At 37.2% G+C, this 20,596-nt stretch overlaps 1 protein-coding gene across 2 annotated transcripts in view; it reads right to left on the minus strand.

Annotated features, from left to right (window-relative positions):
• Positions 1 to 573: 573 nt before the first annotated feature.
• ATG5 (autophagy related 5) overlaps positions 574 to 20,596 on the minus strand; it is a 125,465-nt gene continuing 105,442 nt past the window's right edge. Inside the window, exons 7-8 of one of the 2 annotated variants that reach the window (XM_049771222.1) lie at positions 19,080 to 19,197; positions 574 to 1,774 (exon numbers count right to left, since the gene is read on the minus strand). In XM_049771222.1, the coding sequence (XP_049627179.1) occupies positions 1,692 to 1,774; positions 19,080 to 19,197 (201 nt within the window). In that variant the 3' untranslated portion in view covers positions 574 to 1,691. Of the gene's footprint in view, positions 1,985 to 19,079; positions 19,198 to 20,596 lie in introns of both variants that reach the window. The other variant, XM_049771221.1, reaches the window with a different exon arrangement.

Below are 20,596 nucleotides of genomic sequence, written 5' to 3' on the forward strand. Positions count from 1 at the left end.
CAAATGAATAAATACTTTTTTTTTTTGTTTTTGTTTTTGGGCCACACCCGGCGTTGCTCAGGGGTTACTCCTGGCTGTCTGCTCAGAAATAGCTCCTGGCAGGCACGGGGGACCATATGGGACACCAGGATTCGAACCAACCACCTTTGGTCCTGGATTGGCTGCTTGCAAGGCAAACGCCACTGTGCTATCTCTCTGGGCCCCTGAATAAATACTTTTAATGTGAACAATCAATTTAGATCAACTTCTTCTGAAAAACTATAAATAGTGGTTCTTATTCTCAACTAATTCAAATAATGTTTTTATTCTTCTTTTACTAAGTAGTAGTTTTCATTTTATTAAGATTAAGTCAATTAAATATGGGAGGGGGTGACAGCTACCTGCTCCTGTTTTTCTGATTATATTTAGTACTTTTTTCTTTTTGACTGATCTTTATACTTTCCTTTCCAAATCATTTGATCCCTAATTTCAACCTTGTTCAGTGAGTAAATCTGGTATTAATCAGTGAAAAGTCACAAAAGGGAAAAGGAAGCAGTCAGTACTAACAAGATCTTACTTCAAGATTCATACAAATTTTTATAAGAAAAACATTCATTTTTATTAGGAAACCTAAACCATTACTGTATGATGACTATGTTTGTTTGCATACTCAAACGGGTTGGTTCAATATGGAAAGTAAGCTAGCTTACAAGAAACAAAGTGTAATGCACAAATACAGTCAGCTGGTAAGAGTTCCAGCAGCATGGTAATAAAGTGCAACAAATATTTCCTTATATTATTGAGTAAGAACTCTTGTAAGCTCTAAATATTTTTGGTAAAGCTAAGGAAAAGCTACTGTAGTCTAGAGATTGGCAATCTTGAGACTTCAAAGACTGGCTTCCAGGGAACACCACATTGGATCTGGAGCCAATGAGAAACATTAACTTGGAAAGGGACAACTTTTTCCAAAAATTCAACTACAGATGTTTAGCAAACTATGATTTAACAGATCTACACTGATACATCAACAGATATATATGGTAATATACTAATACCTTTATCATGTAAATGTAAAGAACACATTTGAAAACAGGCCACAAGAAATTCTATGCCAGCTCCTGAGAAGTTATTCTGCACCCCATCCCAGCCAGTGATGACCAGCCTGAATGATAACAGAGTAAAAACAGTGATCTACTGAGAATCAGAAAGTACTGGAAAAGTGACCAAAATGCATGTGATTAAATGACAAAACATATTTAGAAGCTTTATTTAAAAATCTCTTACTATTCATTATCAAAGTTACAAGATTGTTTGCATACCAACAGACTGTAAACATAGGAAATTTTCATTAAGGAAAGATGGGTTACTGTAATTTGATCTGTTACAAAAATTTACTGCAAGTTATTGATAACAGAATTTCTCTTTTACTTTCTTAAGTCTAATTCTCTTGAAAATTAAACCAATGTTTCCACTCCCTTGAACTAAAGTTCAACCATGGTCACCTTAGGAAATACCCCTGTTTATTTGTTAATCAGAAGTACAAATCGAGTGGCATATATTTCCATCTTCTTCTTAGGCCACAGGTTTCAGCTTCATTGTATCTTACAAGAAAATAGAAGACTTGAGAGTGGTCCTGCCAAGTCTGTCCTGTTGTAGAGGAGGCTGAATGACGGCAGTGGAGGGGAGCAGTGGTGATGCACAGGCAGACCAGCTCAAGGCCTTATCTCCCGTGGAATCTTTCTTCTGCTTGGTCTGCAGCAGTGTTTCTGGTTCAGGGTGCTTCCACTAAACCTGACTGAAGCAGAAAAATGACATGCTTGGGTAAGTCCTGTGTCAAGGTGATTCTGCCAAGGCAATGAGTTGAGCCTTCAATCTGTCGGTTGAGGGATGATACTAATATGAAGAAAATTATCTGGGTAGCTCAGGTGTTCGCTCAGCCACTGCAGAGGTGTTTCCAACATTGGCTCAATGCCATGAATCATCACTTGATTCCTTTTTTCCCCATCTAGTCCAAGAAAGAAATCCAACAATTATCAATAAATCAAAACAACCAGAGAAAGGTAATTGGTTGCCTTTTGAGACTTCTTAGCAAATTAAGCAGATTTTAGAGCTTTAACAGGTCAAACCTAGACGTCTCCAGAGCAGGAAATGTGGACATGGAGAAAGTTCAAGTGTTGCAGTATGTCTCACCCAAAACAGAAACCTGAGGGTTACAATGAATTCTGATAAAAAAAATTCTGTTGCTCTATGTGAAAGTATTCAATCTTTCTTAATTACTGTGCATACCTACGATTGACGTTAATGAAACCATAGGGGAGAAAACAGCCCAATGTACCCACTGACCAAAATTTATTTTAGCTACACATTAAAAACTGTACTAATGGGCTATAAAAAACGACCAGTACACAAAATAGGTCAGCTCATACTTAAAATATGTGAGATAGAAGAATGATTAGAAACCAAGAATAAGGGCCCGGAGAGATAGCACAGCGGTGTTTGCCTTGCAAGGAGCCGATCCAGGACCAAAGGTGGTTGGTTCGAATCCTGGTGTCCCATATGGTCCCCTATGCCTGCCAGGAGCTATTCCTGAGCAGACAGCCAGGAGTAACCCCTGAGCACCGCTGGGTGTGACCCAAAAACAAAAACAAAACAAAACAAAACAAGAATAAGACCACTACTTAGGAAGACTGTTTAATAAGATAGAAGAGGTATAGGTTGCTTAGTAAAGTTCAAACATACATACAGATATATATATTCAAAAGTTTAGAGACACACTTAGAAGAGTTAAAGTTTTATTGAGAAGGAACTACAAGTCTGACTCAGGGATTCTAGTTTTAGTCATGAAACCTGGTTGATTTTTGTTACCACCCATTCATGAATTAAAAGGGAGAAGTAGTGCATTTTTCTTTTAAATTCAAACTTTTTTACACATTTTAGGTTAGTGTTTTGTCTTTTATTAATTTCATATGATATTTTTATACTGACACTCTTTAAACAGAAACATCCTTGGCTGTTAAAGAAAAACAAAGAAAGCAAAACCAAACCCCCTTTGGAATAGGCTTATGTGTCATTCTTGTTTCTTTTAGCATCTTCAAACTACAATATTTAATCCCCTCTGCTTCCTGGAGAAAGAAGTACAGGGAAATATGGCATTCATGGAACTATAATAGAGAGAAAACGTTCTACTTTTCCCTTTATTCATAATGACTTTTGCTTTCTTTGAACTCTGAAGTCTGGTGGGATAGGTGGATGATGTATGGTGATAACCTGAGATTGAGACACTCGGGGCCGGGCGGTGGCGCTAAAGGTAAGGTGCCTGCCTTGCCTGCGCTAGCCTTGGATGGACCGCGGTTCGATCCCCTGGTTTCCCATATGGTCCCCCAAGCCAGGAGCGACTTCTGAGCGCATAGCCAGGAGTAACCCCTGAGCGTCACCGGGTGTGGCCCAAAAACCAAAAAAAAAAAAAAGAGACACTCAAAGTAGTATTTACACTTTTTCCTTTTAGAGGCAGCACACTCTGGGAAGTGACAAGAGTTTGACAATAAGAAAGGACATAAAGGGGCCGGGCGGTGGCGCTAAAGGTAAGGTGCCTGCCTTGCCTGTGCTAGCCTTGGATGGACCGTGGTTTGATCCCCCGGTGTCCCCTATGGTCCCCCAAGCCAGGAGCAACTTCTGAGCACATAGCCAGGAGTAACCCCTGAGCGTTACCGGGTGTGGCCCAAAAACCAAAAAAAAAAAGGACATAAAAACATCCGAGAATTGATAAAGAATGTCCAAGTTAAAAACAAAACAAAAAACACCTAACAAAATACTATGGATTCCAAAGATAAAGTTCCAAATCAGTCTCTGAATCATTGGTCTTGATGACAATACTTTTAAAACATTTATTATATTTTTACTTTTGCTACCCCAAGTCCCATTTTAGAGACATACCTGGCTGTACGTAGGGCTTACTCCTGGCTCTGGGTTCAGAGAACACATGTGGAGACTGAATCCAAGCCAACTGCAGGCAGGGTAAGCGACTGAACTGCTGTACTATCTTTCTCTCGCCTCAAAAATGCTTTTGGGAAAAAGGATCCACCTGAGAATACTTCTAATTTAAAAGTACTTTCATTGTTTTAAAATTTCTGCCAATAGAGGGTGGTGGGAGGCAATTAAAAAAAAAGAAAAAAAAATTTCTGCCAATCCTGTTTACTCCATTCCTACCTTTTAGAGCTGTGATTACATTGGCAGTACAATGACTGGTTCTTCATATGATGTGATCATCTATAAATAAAAGACTGAGCTATACAAAGCATATCTAATTGCTTTTAGAAGTTAAAAAATTTAAATGGATAAACCCACGATATATAAAATGATTCACTTCTTGAAAGTTATACGTTGCCAAGGTTTTACTATATTGAATTTTTCTTAGAATATGTAAAAACATTTCCGGTATAATTCTCTTTATATTTTAATTTATACTTCTTTGAAATATTTTAGTATTCTCAGAATCTTCCTCCTACTAGCACTGAGTCAAAAAATGAAAGAACATGGGGTAAGAGTAAAAGTTCCTCATGTACAGATTTTCCTAAACCAACCAGTAACTTTGGATACTCTAAACTAGGGTAGAAGTCACAATTCAAAACTTAAAACCAAAATAAGGGAGCTACATTTGAAAGGTATAACATAAATCTACTAATGTATAGCTTGTTTAAAAGATGAAAGACCAACCCTACTACATAAAAGGGTAGTTTATGAGTTGTATAAAGGTTGAAGCTGGAGAACATAAGCACCATTTGAACACGTTGTATAACAAACCCAGTTAAGTCCTGTTATCAGAAACCTGAATAAGCAATACTGATTCAACAGTTGAACTGGGAGCCACTGTTCGTTCAATCTAGAACTTACCTTGTCAGTGGTCTTCAACCACTAGTCCAAGAACTGTGCCAGTCTACAGAGTAAAAAGCTAAAAACCTGTCTACTACTTTGTTCTTAACTGCTTGTTCATGGACTTGCATGCAGGACAGGGGCTGGTTCATGGAAATAAGATGGCTAGAGAATATCTCTAACTAGACAACTAAGGAAGTGGGTCTGTCATACTCCACAACATAATAGCTTAAGAGATAAAATATTATATTTAGTCAGCATCTACATTTATCCAAATATTTCACCAGTGCATATTGATCCCCCTCCCAACTTCACTCAATAAACACAACTATTACCAGAAGGATTCTGAGAATGGGATTGCATGCATCATCATCTATAGATTTCTGTCTTATCACCATAACCACAGTGCCAAGAGTGGTACCTGACTGAGCAAATTAATCAGTAAATGCTTTCAGAACCTGGATGACTTTGTTGCTGACAAGATACACTGTGAAAACAAACATTTTGATAATAGTTTATGATGGCAAGTTGTGTCAGAAGAACCGTTCTACCTGTAAAGGGCTTTTGGTTAACAAAGTCAAAACGTTTCTGGATAGACCAATAAGTATATTTGTGCTCTTCAAAATTCATGCTATGATGATTTTCAAGAAAACATGACAAGACATTTTGTCAATATCAAAACTAACAAAATGAAGCAATGAAAAAATAATAGGTATCTGTATCTGTTTCTTAAACAGGAGAAAGGAAACACTTGATGGTAAGTCATGTTTTTAGTAAGTATGTCTTTGTGTTTCAAATGGGAATCTATATTTCAGTACTTGGGAATAAGAAATTTACAAAGCAAATGACTCGGGGGAAAATGTTATTTCATATTTCACCTTCTCAGGATGTTTTCTATTTGTCTAATATTTTAAAGCAGGAAAACAATTAAGACAGTATTCTAGTAAATTAGTTCAGTTCAATTCTTTTACAACAGGATACATGAAAGGGTAACTTTTATTTTCATGTCATTTCATTCACACTTATAGAAAGGTTATAAAAATAGTACCAGGAATTCCCCTACACCTAGACTCATCAACTGTTTATATTTTCTTCCATTTGCTTTATCATTCTGTATATATATATTCTTTTCTGAATCATCTTAGAGTCAAAAAGAAACACTGAGCTCTTTACCCCTAAATATTTCACTGTGGACTTTCTAATAAAAATATTCTTTTACATAACATGGTCATTAACAAAACACTGTTGTAATAATTTAGACTTTATTAACTATCCCCCCCCCTTTTTTTTTCTCAATCTAGAATCGTCTCCAGGGTATTTTTTATGTCTTAGGGGGCTAGAGTGATAGATAGTACAGCAGGTAGGGTGTTACCTTACATGTAGCTGAGGTGGGTTCAATCCCTGAAACCCTGTATGGTCCCCTAAGCTTACCAGAAGTGACCCCTGAGAATAGTCAGGAATAAGTTTTCAGTTCTGTCAGGTGTGTGATTCCCCCCAAAATCCCATACTTTCATGTCTCTCTATGTCACACCTAAATTAAAAACACAATTCTTCATAATTTTTAGATCTCACGGCATTTCTTATCTTGACCACTTTGAATTATGTATGACATTATTCTGTATTATTGCCAGGTAGCAATTTTAAAGCAGAATTATTTTAACTCAACCAGTAAATATAAGTATGCTCATAGATAAATACTTGAGATTGAAGGGAAAAGTCAAAACCAGCCAAGAGACCTGTATCTTCTTTAGGGACAGAAGTAATTTACTTTGAGTTAGATAATAACTCTCAAAGTACATCAATACAGAGCATAGTACAATCTAATTTCAATTATCTTTACTTACATGCCTAAGTAGTAAAAGGTATCATCTACTTATTTTTTTTATCACCAATAACCTACTAAACTTTACTTTTATCTAGCAATTAAAGTGAGCAGTTTTAGTCTCTGGGAGTTAAAGTGTTACTTTTCTTTGCCTATTTAGAGCTGCACCTAGCAGTATTCACTTAGGTGCTACTCCTAGTCTAGTGCTGGGGATGGCTCCTCATGATGCCAGGCATGGAGCCTGAGTCTCCTACATGCAAGCCATACATTCAGGCATCTGAGACCTCTCCCTACAGTTGAAGTGTTACATTTTAAGAAAAAGATACTTTAATCTCTATGATTAGTGGGACTGGTTAGTGGGTAGGGCACTTGAATGCAGTTGACCTGAGTTTGATCCCTGATCTCTCATATAAGCACCATCAGGTATAACTCTAAAATGTAGAGCCAGAAGTAACTAAGCATGGCCAGTGTGCCTCCCCCATCCAAAACATAAGCTACTCAAGTCATGCATCTAAAATGATAGTAATTTATAATATGTGCATAAAAATGATGTTTATAACAGAGATACATGAATGTATAATATGCAACCATATAAAAGATAGCTAAAAGAGAAAAGGGCCTGGGAACAGATAATTACAATGCTACTCAAAGAGAAATTGGGAAGTAACTTGAATTCCAGTTCTGGTAATGAAGGATTCAGGGCAGGCTTCATATCCTTTTTAGGGTATTTCCTTTTTCTTTTTCTTTTTTTTTTTTTAATTAAATGAAGGTGTCTAATCTGTTGGAGAAGTGTTTAAGATATGGGACTTTCTCTAAATCATTTGAATCAATCTTTGGATAAAGTCTTAAAAACTTTCTTTTAAATATTCTCTTGAATAAATTTTATGCAGAAAACCAATGTCTAACCCAGGTGAAGGTGGGGAAGATTTTGTTCCTGTGGTCTGAGACTGTGGCTTTCTGACACACCCTGGTGCTTTCTAACAGAATTTCATGGGTCATCTTGTAAGTCACTGGTCTAAAAGGAATCTCTAGTGCCTTTCAGTTCTAGATCAGACTTTTATGACAAACGAGCAAAATAGTGCTGAGTTCAAATCAGCATAATTCACTTCTTTGCAATCACATGAAAATGACTTAACTTTAAACTGAGTCTGAGCCCCCATTTCCTTCTTACATGGTGGCTAAGGGGTGTGTGTTCTGTTTACGACTGAAACCCAACTACAATCATGCTTGTAATCATGGTGCTTAAATAAAGATTTTATTAAAAAAAAAAAAAACTTTAGCTTTTGCGTGAGATATCCAGGTACGAGAGCTTAGCACAAAACCCTGCATAGAGTTGGTTCATCGTGATTCCATTCTCTAATTTTGCACTCTTATTTATTGGCTCAGTTCAAATATGTTCTTTATAGATTAGGTATAGACAGAAGACCAGCTTTTATGGAATTTTTTTTTTCTGGATCATACCCATCAGATTTCAGGGTAGGTGTTGGGTGTGTGTGTGTGTGTGTGTGTGTGTGTGTGTGGTGGGGGGAGAACATGTGCTGGGAATCAAACTCTGGTCTCTTACAATGAAAAGCATGTACTCCAGCCCATTATGCCTATTCTCCAGCTCTAGCAGAACAGTTTCTAAAAACTTATATTCAGAAGGCAAATAATATTCATTTCAGTCCACTCCCTGCATACAAAGTTACATGAATAAGGCAGTTCTCTTAGTACTTAAGACTAAAAATACAAAGATCATAGATTTAATTAGGGGACTGGCATATAAAGTTATATGGGAATTTAGCTTCCTGTTTTATACTTTGAATTACTCAGTGTCCTATTATGCAGAGTAATATATACAAATTTAGAATGTGCTAATAAAAAAAGGGAAGACAACAACGCAAACCTAGACTCAATTGTGCAAACAACTAAATGAATAATCTAAAAAAAAAAATCCCTAAGTATTTATGTGCTTAGAAATCACTCCTGGCAAGCTCAGGGAACTATGTGGGATGCCGGGGATCAAACCCGGGTTCGTCCCAGGTCAAAAGAGTGCAAGGCAAACGCCCTACCACTCTGTTATCGTTCCAGCCCTATCCCTAAGTACTTATAAGCCCCATGGATAAATTACTGGTATCCTTAATGTGTATATTAAATCAGCACATCATTTGAATGTCAAATGAACCCTACTGTTTATACAGCTTAAAAGACTTTAAGTAAGGTTCTCTTTTTGTTTTGTTTTTAAGATCTATACATGACCATTCAGATGGGGGGAGGTGAGAGGCATTTCCAAACCCTCTACCGAACCACTAAAAATACATCATCATTGGAAAACTCACAGCAGTGGTGAATCTGCACGTTAGAGGTTTTTATTTCCCATCTGAATTTGCATTTCGGTCCTTATTTGTCATCCACTTTTCTATAATACCTGACTTGTCTTTGAAAAACTGGTTACTTGATTCTAATAAGATATGTTTCATTCTTACTACAGCAGGTAAATCTCTTTTCAAGGAAGAAATGGAGGGTGTATGTTCAAGGGAAAATGCTTTTAATCAGAAAATTTCAGTTTAAGTAACTACTCTTTTTTTAATTCATACCTATGACTATGGAATGACAGAAAATTAAGGTCAACATTGTGTTTAGCTTTGTGGCTTCACATTTATATTATTAATTCAGCAGAAAATGACTTCATTTCCTATTCTTGGAATGTCTGATACTGAAGGTAAAAGTTTCAGAAAGTACCCATACTTCTGGAAAAGTTCTAAACAAAAAGATGAGCTTTTTGATTACTACTACTAGTCTGAAGAGTTTTGTTCTGCCTGACAAATTCTTGAGCCTCTGATAGGTTCATTAGTAAAATGCAACTAATTGAATCCATCGACAAGAAAAGGCCACAGGCTGAGATCTGAAGTACATACATCATGCTGAAGGATTCTGACTCAGCCTCAGCAGCAATGTTCAGTGAGGTCAGGTCAAAGAGGGTTAACCAAGCCAGGATATAGCCAAAGGAATACATCAAACGCTGATTTTAAAAGGGCAATTGATCTTAAGACAGAAATGCTTCCTGGAGAATGAGATCTCAATCTTAAGAGCAGCCTACATGATGTAGCAGTAAAAATGAACATATACAAGCTCACAGAGCTTTTATCCTATGATCACAAACAGAAGGAGAGTGTTGTGTATTAATTTCTCCCAGATCTATACTCTCTTAACAGTACAATTCTTAATAAACATATAATATCAATTAATACATGCCACATATATTTTATCTATAAATACGATATATTATTTCTGCCCAACTTATTATCTCCAGAAATTTGCCTCAAAATTTAAAAACCGCGTCCATTTTAAAGAAAAAATTTAAGCTAACAAATACCATGTAATTGAGAAAATAATAAAAAGAAATTTATATCAAATTGAGTGTAAGGCCACTTAGAAAACTAAAAGCCACCTGTTTCAAGATAAAAATGGGGAGAAATGGTAGTAAGTGACAGAAATAGAATGCCTGTCACAAATACAGACAGGGAGTAAATGGGGGAGTAGCAAGATTGGGGCATTGGTGGTGGGAATGTTACAGTGGTGAAGAGGGGTGTGTGTTCTTTTATATGACTGAAACCCAACTACAAACATGTTTGTAATTATGCTTAAAGATATTATTAAAAAATAAATAAGTAATAGGAGAAATCTGTAAAAATAACCCCATCTCGCTCATTAAAAAACAACAATAAAAACAACAAAACAGGGATAGAGATAGAACAGTGTGTAGAGCCCTGACTTACACATTAGTGACCTAGATTTGATCCCCAGAATAGCATATGGAGTAAGCCCATGAGCACAGATGAGTGTGGTCCCCAGCCCTTCTCCTCCTATCCCAAAACCTGAAAACATAAATTGAAATATTTTTTAATCCTTGTTCACAGATCAGTCTACTCCAATGGTATGTTTGTCTTACTTAAAATATAGGGGATAAGATGATTAACATACTGCTAATATCTGAGCAGACAGAGTGTCACAGAATTTGTTCAATGAAGAGATCACTAGCTTTTAAGTGCCTGCAAGTGCTAGTATTTTAGAAAGAGATTTTTGCTTCTAAGGGTAAAGATGAAATATGAACTGCAAATTTCTATTCCTGCTTTTTAAAAAGCCAGGCTATTTCACTTAACTTTTTGAGATTTAGATAAAGAGTAATAACTAGGAAGCCAGCAGCATTCTGACAGTAGCCTGATCATCTGTATTAATGGAGAATACTGAAAACAAACATCTTCGATTACTTTGATTTCTGGAGACTTCTGCCAGTGGATTAAAGTTATTAAGAGGCTTCTCTCCCAAGATTTGTGAGTTAGAACAAAGCACAAGACAGGGAAGAAGGGGCCGGGTAGGTGGCGCTGGAGGTAAGGTGTCTGCCTTGCAAGCGCTAGCCAAGGAAGGACCGCGGTTCAATCCCCCGGCGTCCCATATGGTCCCCCCAAGCCAGGGGCGATTTCTGAGCACATAGCCAGGGGTAACCCTTGAGCGTCAAACGGGTGTGGCCCAAAAACCAAAAAAAAAAAAAAAAAAAAAGACAGGGAAGAAAAATAATCAAGGCAAAAAATTGGACACACTTTAGTTTAAAATTTGATGGTATAATGATCAATTTGAGAAAGGAAAATTCTTTAATAACTACTAAATTTAAGCTGAGCCTAATAGTCTCTGTCCAACATAACTGTAGTAGATCTTACTCATCTGACCAACTTTTTGTATTCCACTGTGAATGCTACCATGTGGTTTCCCCTCACTGCATACATATCCAGTGAGAAATAGACAAATTAAGAGCAGAATGTGTGGAATGACTGACGGGTAAGATTGATTCTGGTATTGCCTGGCCCAATAGCCACAGTTGCTTGTGGATTATTGATTCTTTAAATAAATGTGTGATCAGTTGCTTATAGTCTCCAGTAAAAACTTTCACTAGCAGCAATGCTTTAGAATCTAACCTCTTCACTTAAGTTTTGTTATCACACCGAGAGTGCTCATGGGTTTCTTCTGGCTCTGTGCTCAGGAATTACTCCTGATGAAAATCAGGGAGCCATAAGGGATGCCAAAGACCGAACCCTGGTTAGCTGCATACAAGGCAAGAGCCTTCCCACTGCACCATCACGCCAGCCCTTCACTTTAGGTTTTTATTCTTATATACCAAGTATGTAAGCAAGCTGACTACAGTGACTATATCAACATAAATTCATTTACTTTTTTACCAAAGCCGCACTCCAGAAGTCAACTTCTGACAAAAAGTAAAAATCAGTGACATGAACTCTTGCCATAAGCTGAGGTATAAGCAGTTACAGTATCTGACCACACTTGAGTTCATTTACATTCTACTTATAGGCAGATCACCAAAGTTCTAAACAAACTTGGTCTCTGTGGAGTAGATTATGAACGAACAAGAAAAAAAGAAAACCTGTTTCTAACTACTTTAAATTTCTTATGAGCCGTCATTTGTAAATACTAACAAAACTATAAAAAGAAATACGTTATGAGCGATTTTAGAAAAATACAATGGAACATCACAAACTTTTGGTTCAATTAAGCCCTGGGGCTTAGTGGTAAAATATAGGTGCCATAGAACCTGGGTTTGAGATCCAACACACTATAAACAACTATCCTATAAGACTGGTAGTAGAAAACATCCTTATTTTATATAATAAATAACCTGAATCAATTTGGGGTTGGAGAGAGAGTACAGGTTAACATTAAGGTGCTTGCGTCAGGATGCTCATGGTTTGATCCCTTGCACCCAATGGGGCCCAAGCACTGTAGGAAAAGACAAGAATTATAGGAGTAGCTCTTTGAATATTGTCAAGTGTATTCCTAAACCGTTCTCCCCAACCCACATCTTAAAAAAAGGAAAGAAAAAAAATTATCTAACCCAAACAGGATAAAGGTATAGAAGCATACCAAAAATAAAAATTAAATGTGAAAAAAGCAGAATTACATTTTCAGGGGAAAGATCTCAATGAATAAACTCCAGGAAGCAAAGCTGATATAGAAATGGAAAGAAGACAATGGTGAATAAAACCTATTTAGGAAAGAAAGATACACATAACCTTTACTACTGGGTTACAAGAAGTAAATTTGTTTCCATATAAACATGCTCCGCTAGTATAATTTCAAATATAAATTTAGGATAAAAGAGCCCAACTGTTACAACAGTCCAAGGGGCCAGAGTGGTGGCACAAGGGGTAAAGCATCTGCCTTGCCCGCGCTTCGATACCCTGACATCTCATATGGTTCCCCAAGCCAGGAGCGATTTCTGAGCGCATAGTCAGGAGCAACCCCTGAGCGTCACCAGATATGGCCCAGAAACCAAAACCAAAACCAAAACCAAAACCAAACCAAACCAAACAAAAATACAACAGTCCAATGAACAAAGTTATAAACCTTGAAAGTTTATAAACCAAAAATGGGCATTTTTATTCTTATAGGCCCAGTTTACTAGTGGTTTTGTATTCTCAAAGCAAATGAATAATAACGATGGCTTTTAATTTTTTTTGTGAGTTGTTTTTAATGAACAAAAGTACTATTTCACATCAAGTCTGATTCAGTCTACCTCTGAGTCATTTTAACTACAGCTGACACCACAAAAACAAGTTACCTGAGCTCACCTTTTGTTATTTCCTGTTACCTCTACCTTGGCTAACTTCTTTAGCTACTTACAAAAGAAAAAAGAAACACACAAAGCAACTCATCATTAGTTGCTCCACAAGAACAATGACCTAAAGCAAGTCTTCATAAATATAAGTACATTCTACTTCATATGATGAAATGAAACAAAATTCCTTCCTGCATGAATCACTTGTAAAGAGGAGACAATGGTACCACAAAACTTTTATGAAGTACTTTCTCTTTTTACCATGTGATGACAGCCAGTTTCTCATTCATACACACCCAGTTTTAAAGTCTTTCGCTTTCAACAGAAGTCGGTACAGGTGTTTCAAAATGCTTCACCTGTGACAATACCCAGGTGTACCAAAGTACATAGTAAACAATTCTTTACTAAAACAGTGACTAGGTGTTTTGAATACTCTCCACAAGTCTTGAAATGAGAATTTTTTTCCTATTATAAAGTTACTTTAAAAGAAAGTAATAATGTCTTCAAAGATAAGATAATGATATTAGAAATGTAACCTCCTAGTAGCATCTACTAGCAGTTCCAAGTTACAGATGCTACTTGTATCATTCCAATTAAAGATGCATGTTCCCTTATTAATATAAAAAAGGCAGTTCTATTAGGAAGAAGTCTGATATACAAAGATATCCACGAGCATCTAAAATGGCCCAGAGTCAGGTTTGTGGGTCTAAGTGGACAGTGGTGTTCTCACTGATCACCTCTTCAAAACGAACAAGCTAAAACGGAAGGGAAGACACGCAACATCTTCAAGAAAAGAGCAAGCACAGTAGGAGACACATGTAGATCAGAATCTTTTCTCATTCTTTCCTTGGAAGGGTGGGTGTCATTGAACTCTGAGTCTCATACATGCTCTACCAAAGAGTGACAGGCAGCCCTGGCCTAGGCTAGTTTGTTTTTAATTGCTGTATTTAAGGTAACATGTTTACATTAGTGTCAACTTTTATGGTTTTCATGTAATTACTGTACCCACTGACACCACAGTACAATACTCAATACTTCTACTACTCTTCTTATGCTACTTCACCTTGACCTCTTCATTCCTCCCCACCCTCTCGACCTCTGTAATCTGTTTTGTAATCCAGGGCAGAGTGTTTGTCATCAGTTATTACTGCCTATTCTCTTGTTTTATTTCTCTAAGTACTACAGATATATAAGATCATTTGGTATTTGTCTTTCTCCTTTTGACTTATTTTGTTTAACATGATACCTACCAGGTTCATCCACACTGTAGCAAACTGCATGATTTCATTGTTTCTTATAGCTGCATAGTATTCCATTGTGTATCTATACTAGAACTTCTTTCTCCGTTCATTAGTCACTGGACATTTGGCTTGTTTCTTTGTCCTGCTTATTGTACTAAGTGCTGTAATGAATACAGATTGCAAATATTTTTTAAATGGATGTTTTTGTAATCTTAGGCTAGAATATGACCCAGTCTTAAAAGTATTAAGCCTCCAAAATCTCAGTGTCAATTCTTGTGCAGAGTGGCATCAATCTTATACATATTAGGATCTGGAATGCGGCGACAGGGCATGAATGTGCATTCTGAAAAAGTGTGCCATCTCAAAGCATGTGTTCAATTTTTTTTTTTAAGTTTTTGAGTCACACTTGGATATACTCAGGGCTTTCTCCTGTCTGTGTATTCAATAATTATTCCTGGTGGGTTTAGGGGACTGTATGGAATGCCAGGGATTCAACCCAGACCAGCTGCATGCAAGGCAAGCACCCTACCCACTGTACTACTGCTCTGATCCAGAAAATTTTAAATGTTTAAATATTTACATTTTCCTCTGTATTTTATTTAAAATTTTATTACACTAATGTGTTTACAGTGGCACTGAAATTTATAATCTTGGTGTACGCAATTTTTAATGCATCTCTGGGCATACAGATATTAAAATAGGTAGGCAAATCAAACTTTAAATAAACCATGAAAAATCTATTTTAACGCAAAATTAAAAAAAACTATTTGACTTCCAACAACTTAAAAAGTTAGGGACTGAAGAGGGCTGGAAGGTCCAGCTCACGACATGAAGCTCAACACAAGAATGATGAGTGAAGTTAGTGAAATAACTACATTGAGAACTATCCTAACAATGTGAATGAATGAAAGAAGTAGAAAGCCTGTCTAGAGTACAGGCGGGGGTGGGGTGGGGAGGAGGAAGATTTGAGACATTGATGATGGGAAAGTTGCACTGGTGAAGGGGGGTGTTCTTTTTTTTTTTTTTTTTTTTTTGGTTTTTTGGGCCACACCCTGTGATGCTCAGGGGTTACTCCTGGCTATGCGCTCAGAAGTTGCTCCTGGCTTCTTGGGGGACCATATGGGACGCCGGGGGATCGAACCGCGGTCCGCCCTAGGCTAGCGCAGGTAAGGCAGGCACCTTACCTCCAGCGCCACCGCCCGGCCCCAAGGGGGGTGTTTTTTACATGACTGAAACCCAAGTACAATCATATTTGTAATCAAGGTGTTTAATTAAAACAAAAAAGAAGTTAGGGACTACACAACAAAAACAGCCTATATATGAAAATTCATAGCAGTATTAGTTATAAAGTGAAAAGTTGAAGACATCCAAATGTCCACTGGTAAATGAACACAGTAGGATATCCACAGTATCCCCAATGGAATACTATTTAGCAATGGAAGGATAAAAGCCTATTGATTAATAGTCTACAAAGTGAATAAAATCCCAAAACATAATGCTAACTAGACAGAAACATAAGCTTCTGTATGACTTTATGTGAAATAGCCATACGAAGTAAATTACAAAGACAGAAAACTTGTTAGTGGCAATCTAGAGTAGGAAGAGATCAGTTGGAAACAAAAGACTTACCAAACACAAATTTCAAAATCAAGGAAGACAAACTAGAATTCTTTGACAGTATTATAATCAATTTAATGCCATACTTAAGTCAAAATTTGTGGATCAAAATGTATCAGAGTGAATATACCAAAAATTGATTGTAACAGTAAGTAAACATTTATCCTAGCACTAGTGATATGAAGATATGTTAGAAACCATTTAAAAAACACTAACCTGTAGTCTACCTCAGCGATAATTAATTAGTGATAATTAATGATAGAGTAAGATCTTTTAAAATATAATACATATTCTCAACTCCATCAGTCATTGAAACATTGGAATATCACCATTCATCCCCAACCCCCATTCCACTGTTTAAACTTCTTTTTATTAGGCAAGCTATATTATTTAAGGCAAGCTACAACATCTTTAGAAACAAGACACTTGAACTAAGTAGAGATTCAAGCTGCACAATACTGCAATACCACAACTGACAACATGCTAATACGAAACACCTAGTCATATATATTTATTTTTAAATACTTTTTTTGAAAATAAGTCGAACTGAAACATTTTTCTATATAATGCATATAAGATTCCACATTATATTAAAAATACAGTAATATGCACTATAATTTTCACTATAGTAATAATAGGACTAGGGTAATTGATCAATTAACTATAATTATTGATTACTCAGTAATATATTGAAGATCAGAGTATAGTTAATATAATCATGAAGGCCAGAGTATTACTATTTTTTATTTATTTTTTTGATTTTTGGGTCACACCTGGCAGTGTTCAGGGATTATTCCTGGCTCTGCACTCATAAATCGCTCCTGGCAGGCGCGGGACCACATGGGATGCCGGAATTTCAACCACCATTTCACCGTCCATCCTGGATTGACTGCATGCAAGGCTTGTGCTATCTCTCTGGCCCAGTATTACTATTTTTTAAAGAAAGCTTTAGAGTTAGAGAGATAAAGATACTTCCCTTGCATATGGCCAACTAGTTCAATTCCTGAGACAGGAGTAAGCCCTGAATATGGCTAAGTGTGACCTGCAAAACCAAACCAAACCACAGCTTTGAAAATACACATAAACACATTCCTCTGAAACATTCAAATGTATATATTTGTATATATTATTGGCCTCTGCTGAGTTATGTGAGTTTTTTTCTATGTTCTCTCCATGTTCTTAGTATCCCTTATGTTGCAATTAAGAAAATAAAAGCTGTATGTATATGTATATATTTTTTATATATATAAATAAAATTTCTTTGCCTACAGAAAACAATTTTAACCTAAAATGAGAAGAAATAAGACAAGTTCTTGAGTAGACTAATTCAGTGCCATAGCATAAGATAAAATTAGAATGTAGTAGAAAATGCATCAAGATACATATCCATTTCTCAATATATTTTGATGGGGGAAATCTGGAATTTTGAACCACACCCAACAGTGCTTAGATCTATTTATGGATCATTCTTGGTGGGCTTGGGGAAACCATGCAAGCTAAGCACCCTACCCCACTGTACTCTCTCTCAGGTCCTATAACTGAATATTTTAAACGTTAAAATATCAGGGCCCGGAGAGATAGCACAGCGGCGTTTGCCCTGCAAATAGCCGATCCAGGACCAAAGGTGGTTGGTTCGAATCCTGGTGTCCCATATGGTCCCCCGTGCCTGCCAGGAGCTGTTTCTGAGCAGACAGCCAGGAGTAACCCCTGAGCAGCGCCGGGTGTGGCCCAAAAACCAAAAAAAAAAAAAAAAAATCAACTAAATGCAAGAAAATATTTTTAAGTTAAAAATATTTTTACAGGATGTAAAAATAGTGCAAGATTAAAAATACTGACCAGGGGCCAGAGCGGTGGCACAAATGGTAGGGCATCTGCCTTGCATGTGCTAACCCAGGATGGACCTCGGTTTGATCTCCTGGCATCCCATATTGTCCCCCAAGCAATTTCTGAGTCATAGCCAGGAGTGATCCCTGAGCTTTATCCGGTGAGGCCCCAAAACCAAAACCAAAACCAACCCCAAACAAAAAAATACTGACCATAACTGATTGCAAAAATAAAAACCCAGAGATTTTATTTTATTTATTTATTTATTTTTGTTTTTTTTGTGCCACATCCGTGACGCTCTGGGGTTATTCCTGGCTATGTGCTCAGAAATCGCTCCTGGCTTGGGGGACCAAATAGGATGCCGCGGTTAGAACCACGGTCTGCCCTAGGCTAGCGCATGCAAGGCAGATGCCTTACAGCTTGTGCTACTGCTCCAGCCCCACAGAGATTTGATTTAAAAAAAATTAATTTTAAGGGCTGGAGCGATAGCACAGTGGTAATGCTTTTGCCTTGTGCGTGGCAGACCCAGGATGAACCCGGTTTGATCCCTGACATCCCAGATGATCCCATGAACCTGCCAAGAGCGATTTTTGAGCACAGTGCCAGGATTAACCCCTGCGCACCACCGGAAGTGGCCAAAAACCAAAAGAAAAAAATTAATTTTAAGAATATATTTTATTTTATTTTGATTTTTGGGCCACACTCGATGATACTCAGGGGTTACTTCGTGGCTTTGCGCTCAGAAATCGCCTCTGGTTTTGGGGGACCATATGGGACACCAGGGGGGGATCAAACCGTGGTCCATCCTAGGTCAGCCATGTGCAAGGCAAACAAACGCCCTACTGCTGCACCACCACTCTGGCCCCCAAAATGTATTTTATTTTGCCAAAGAAAATCAATTTTTTATTTACTAGTGTCCATAATTTATAAATTGATAAAGTATTCATTTATAAAATGGTAAATTTATAAAATGGTAAAGTATTCTGGTTTTCTCCACAAGGAAATAAAAATATTTTCCCAGAGGAACCTAACCAATAACTACTATTTATAAATACAGAATGTTTGTGCCATCTCACAAAAAGATGTACAAGGAATCTTTAAACATTGTTGATCATATTACCTTCAGAAGTAATTGCAGAAGGACAAACTTCTTTCAGGAGATCACCTAGTGTGGTTAATTGTCCATCTGTAGCCACAGGACGAAAAAGCTTCTGAATAAAAGGCCGTTCTGTTGTCATCTATTTAAAAACGAAAAAAATTAAGTCTTTGTTGCAGAGAATTACAAATCAGAAATTTAAGATCAGCATTAGATGCCTTCTGATATACTGCAGCCCAAGACAACCCCCATAAACAGATTATGATCACACACTTAACATAAATTAAGGAAATCTAACGGAAATAGGCATAATCTAAAAGTCAATGGTATTTGAAATCCAAAAAGAAATGTGTTAGAAAAAAATAAATACTAAAACTACTACATATATGAAATAAGCCTATAAACAAAAATCAATTAAAAAAAGGGAAAAAAAGGCTAGGAAAGACACGTAAGAATAATGAAACTACAAGAACGATGATTAGATAGTATTACTCGAATAATAGAGGTTCTAAGTGTATGATAATACTGAAAATATCCTTACTGTTAAAAAAAACTTCATTCTTTGCCCTGAAAGTATAGGATAGTGGCTTAGAGCATCTGCATAGCAACCTTATAAACATATGGTCCTATGTTCAAATCCAAGAGTCCAGTGTGTACTGAGCACATTATGTTGGTTGCCTAGTGAAATATAATTACTGGTGCCACATACACACAAAATTCATTCTTAAATGTTCTGGGGTGAGTAGGTACCATGTAGGCTGACACTCATCTTCAAGTGGTTTAAAAACTATAAGTGGGGGGCAGGCGAGGTGGCGCTAGAGGTAAGGTGTCTGCCTTGCAAGCACTAGCCAAGGAAGGACCATGGTTCGATCCCCCCTCATCCCATATGGTCCCCCCAAGCCAGGGGAAATTTCTGAGCCCTTAGCCAGGAGTAACCCCTGAGCATCAAACGGGTGTGACCCGCAAAACAAAACAAAACAAAACAAAAAACTGTAAGTGGGGCTGGGGTGACTGTATAGCGAGAAGAGTGCTTGCCTCGCACATAGCTGATCCAGGTTCAAGCCCAGCAGCTAGGAATAAGCCTTGATCACAGCTGGGTGTGGTTCCTTCCATCCCTACCCAACCCCCCCCCCCCAAAGTGAGTACAAGAAGGAAAACAACGAGGCAAAACTTTTACTGGTACCTAAAAAAAGGGAACGTGGTCTTTACGATTATTGCTTTTCTATGTTTGGAAAGCTTCAAAATACTAAACTAAATGCAGCAACTCCTCTGACAAGGGTGATAGCAAGCAGTACCTCTGTAAAAACAAGAATGAGATGGGCCTCTTGACAACAGAGAGCACAGCTCTGAAACCAGCAATCTGAGAACAGCAGTACTAGGATGAGCCATTTAATCCATATCTAGTTTCTCTTGGAGTATGAAACAGCCCTTGTCTCTGAAATTTCTTGAGGGAACTACTGAAGAACTATGCCAAGGACAGACCGAAGATATGAGGAAATGAGTTCATGGATGAATACATGAATGAGTGCTAAGAAAAAACT

Source organism: Suncus etruscus, chromosome 4 (assembly GCF_024139225.1).
Source record: "Suncus etruscus isolate mSunEtr1 chromosome 4, mSunEtr1.pri.cur, whole genome shotgun sequence".
Taxonomy (NCBI): Eukaryota; Metazoa; Chordata; class Mammalia; order Eulipotyphla; family Soricidae; genus Suncus; species Suncus etruscus.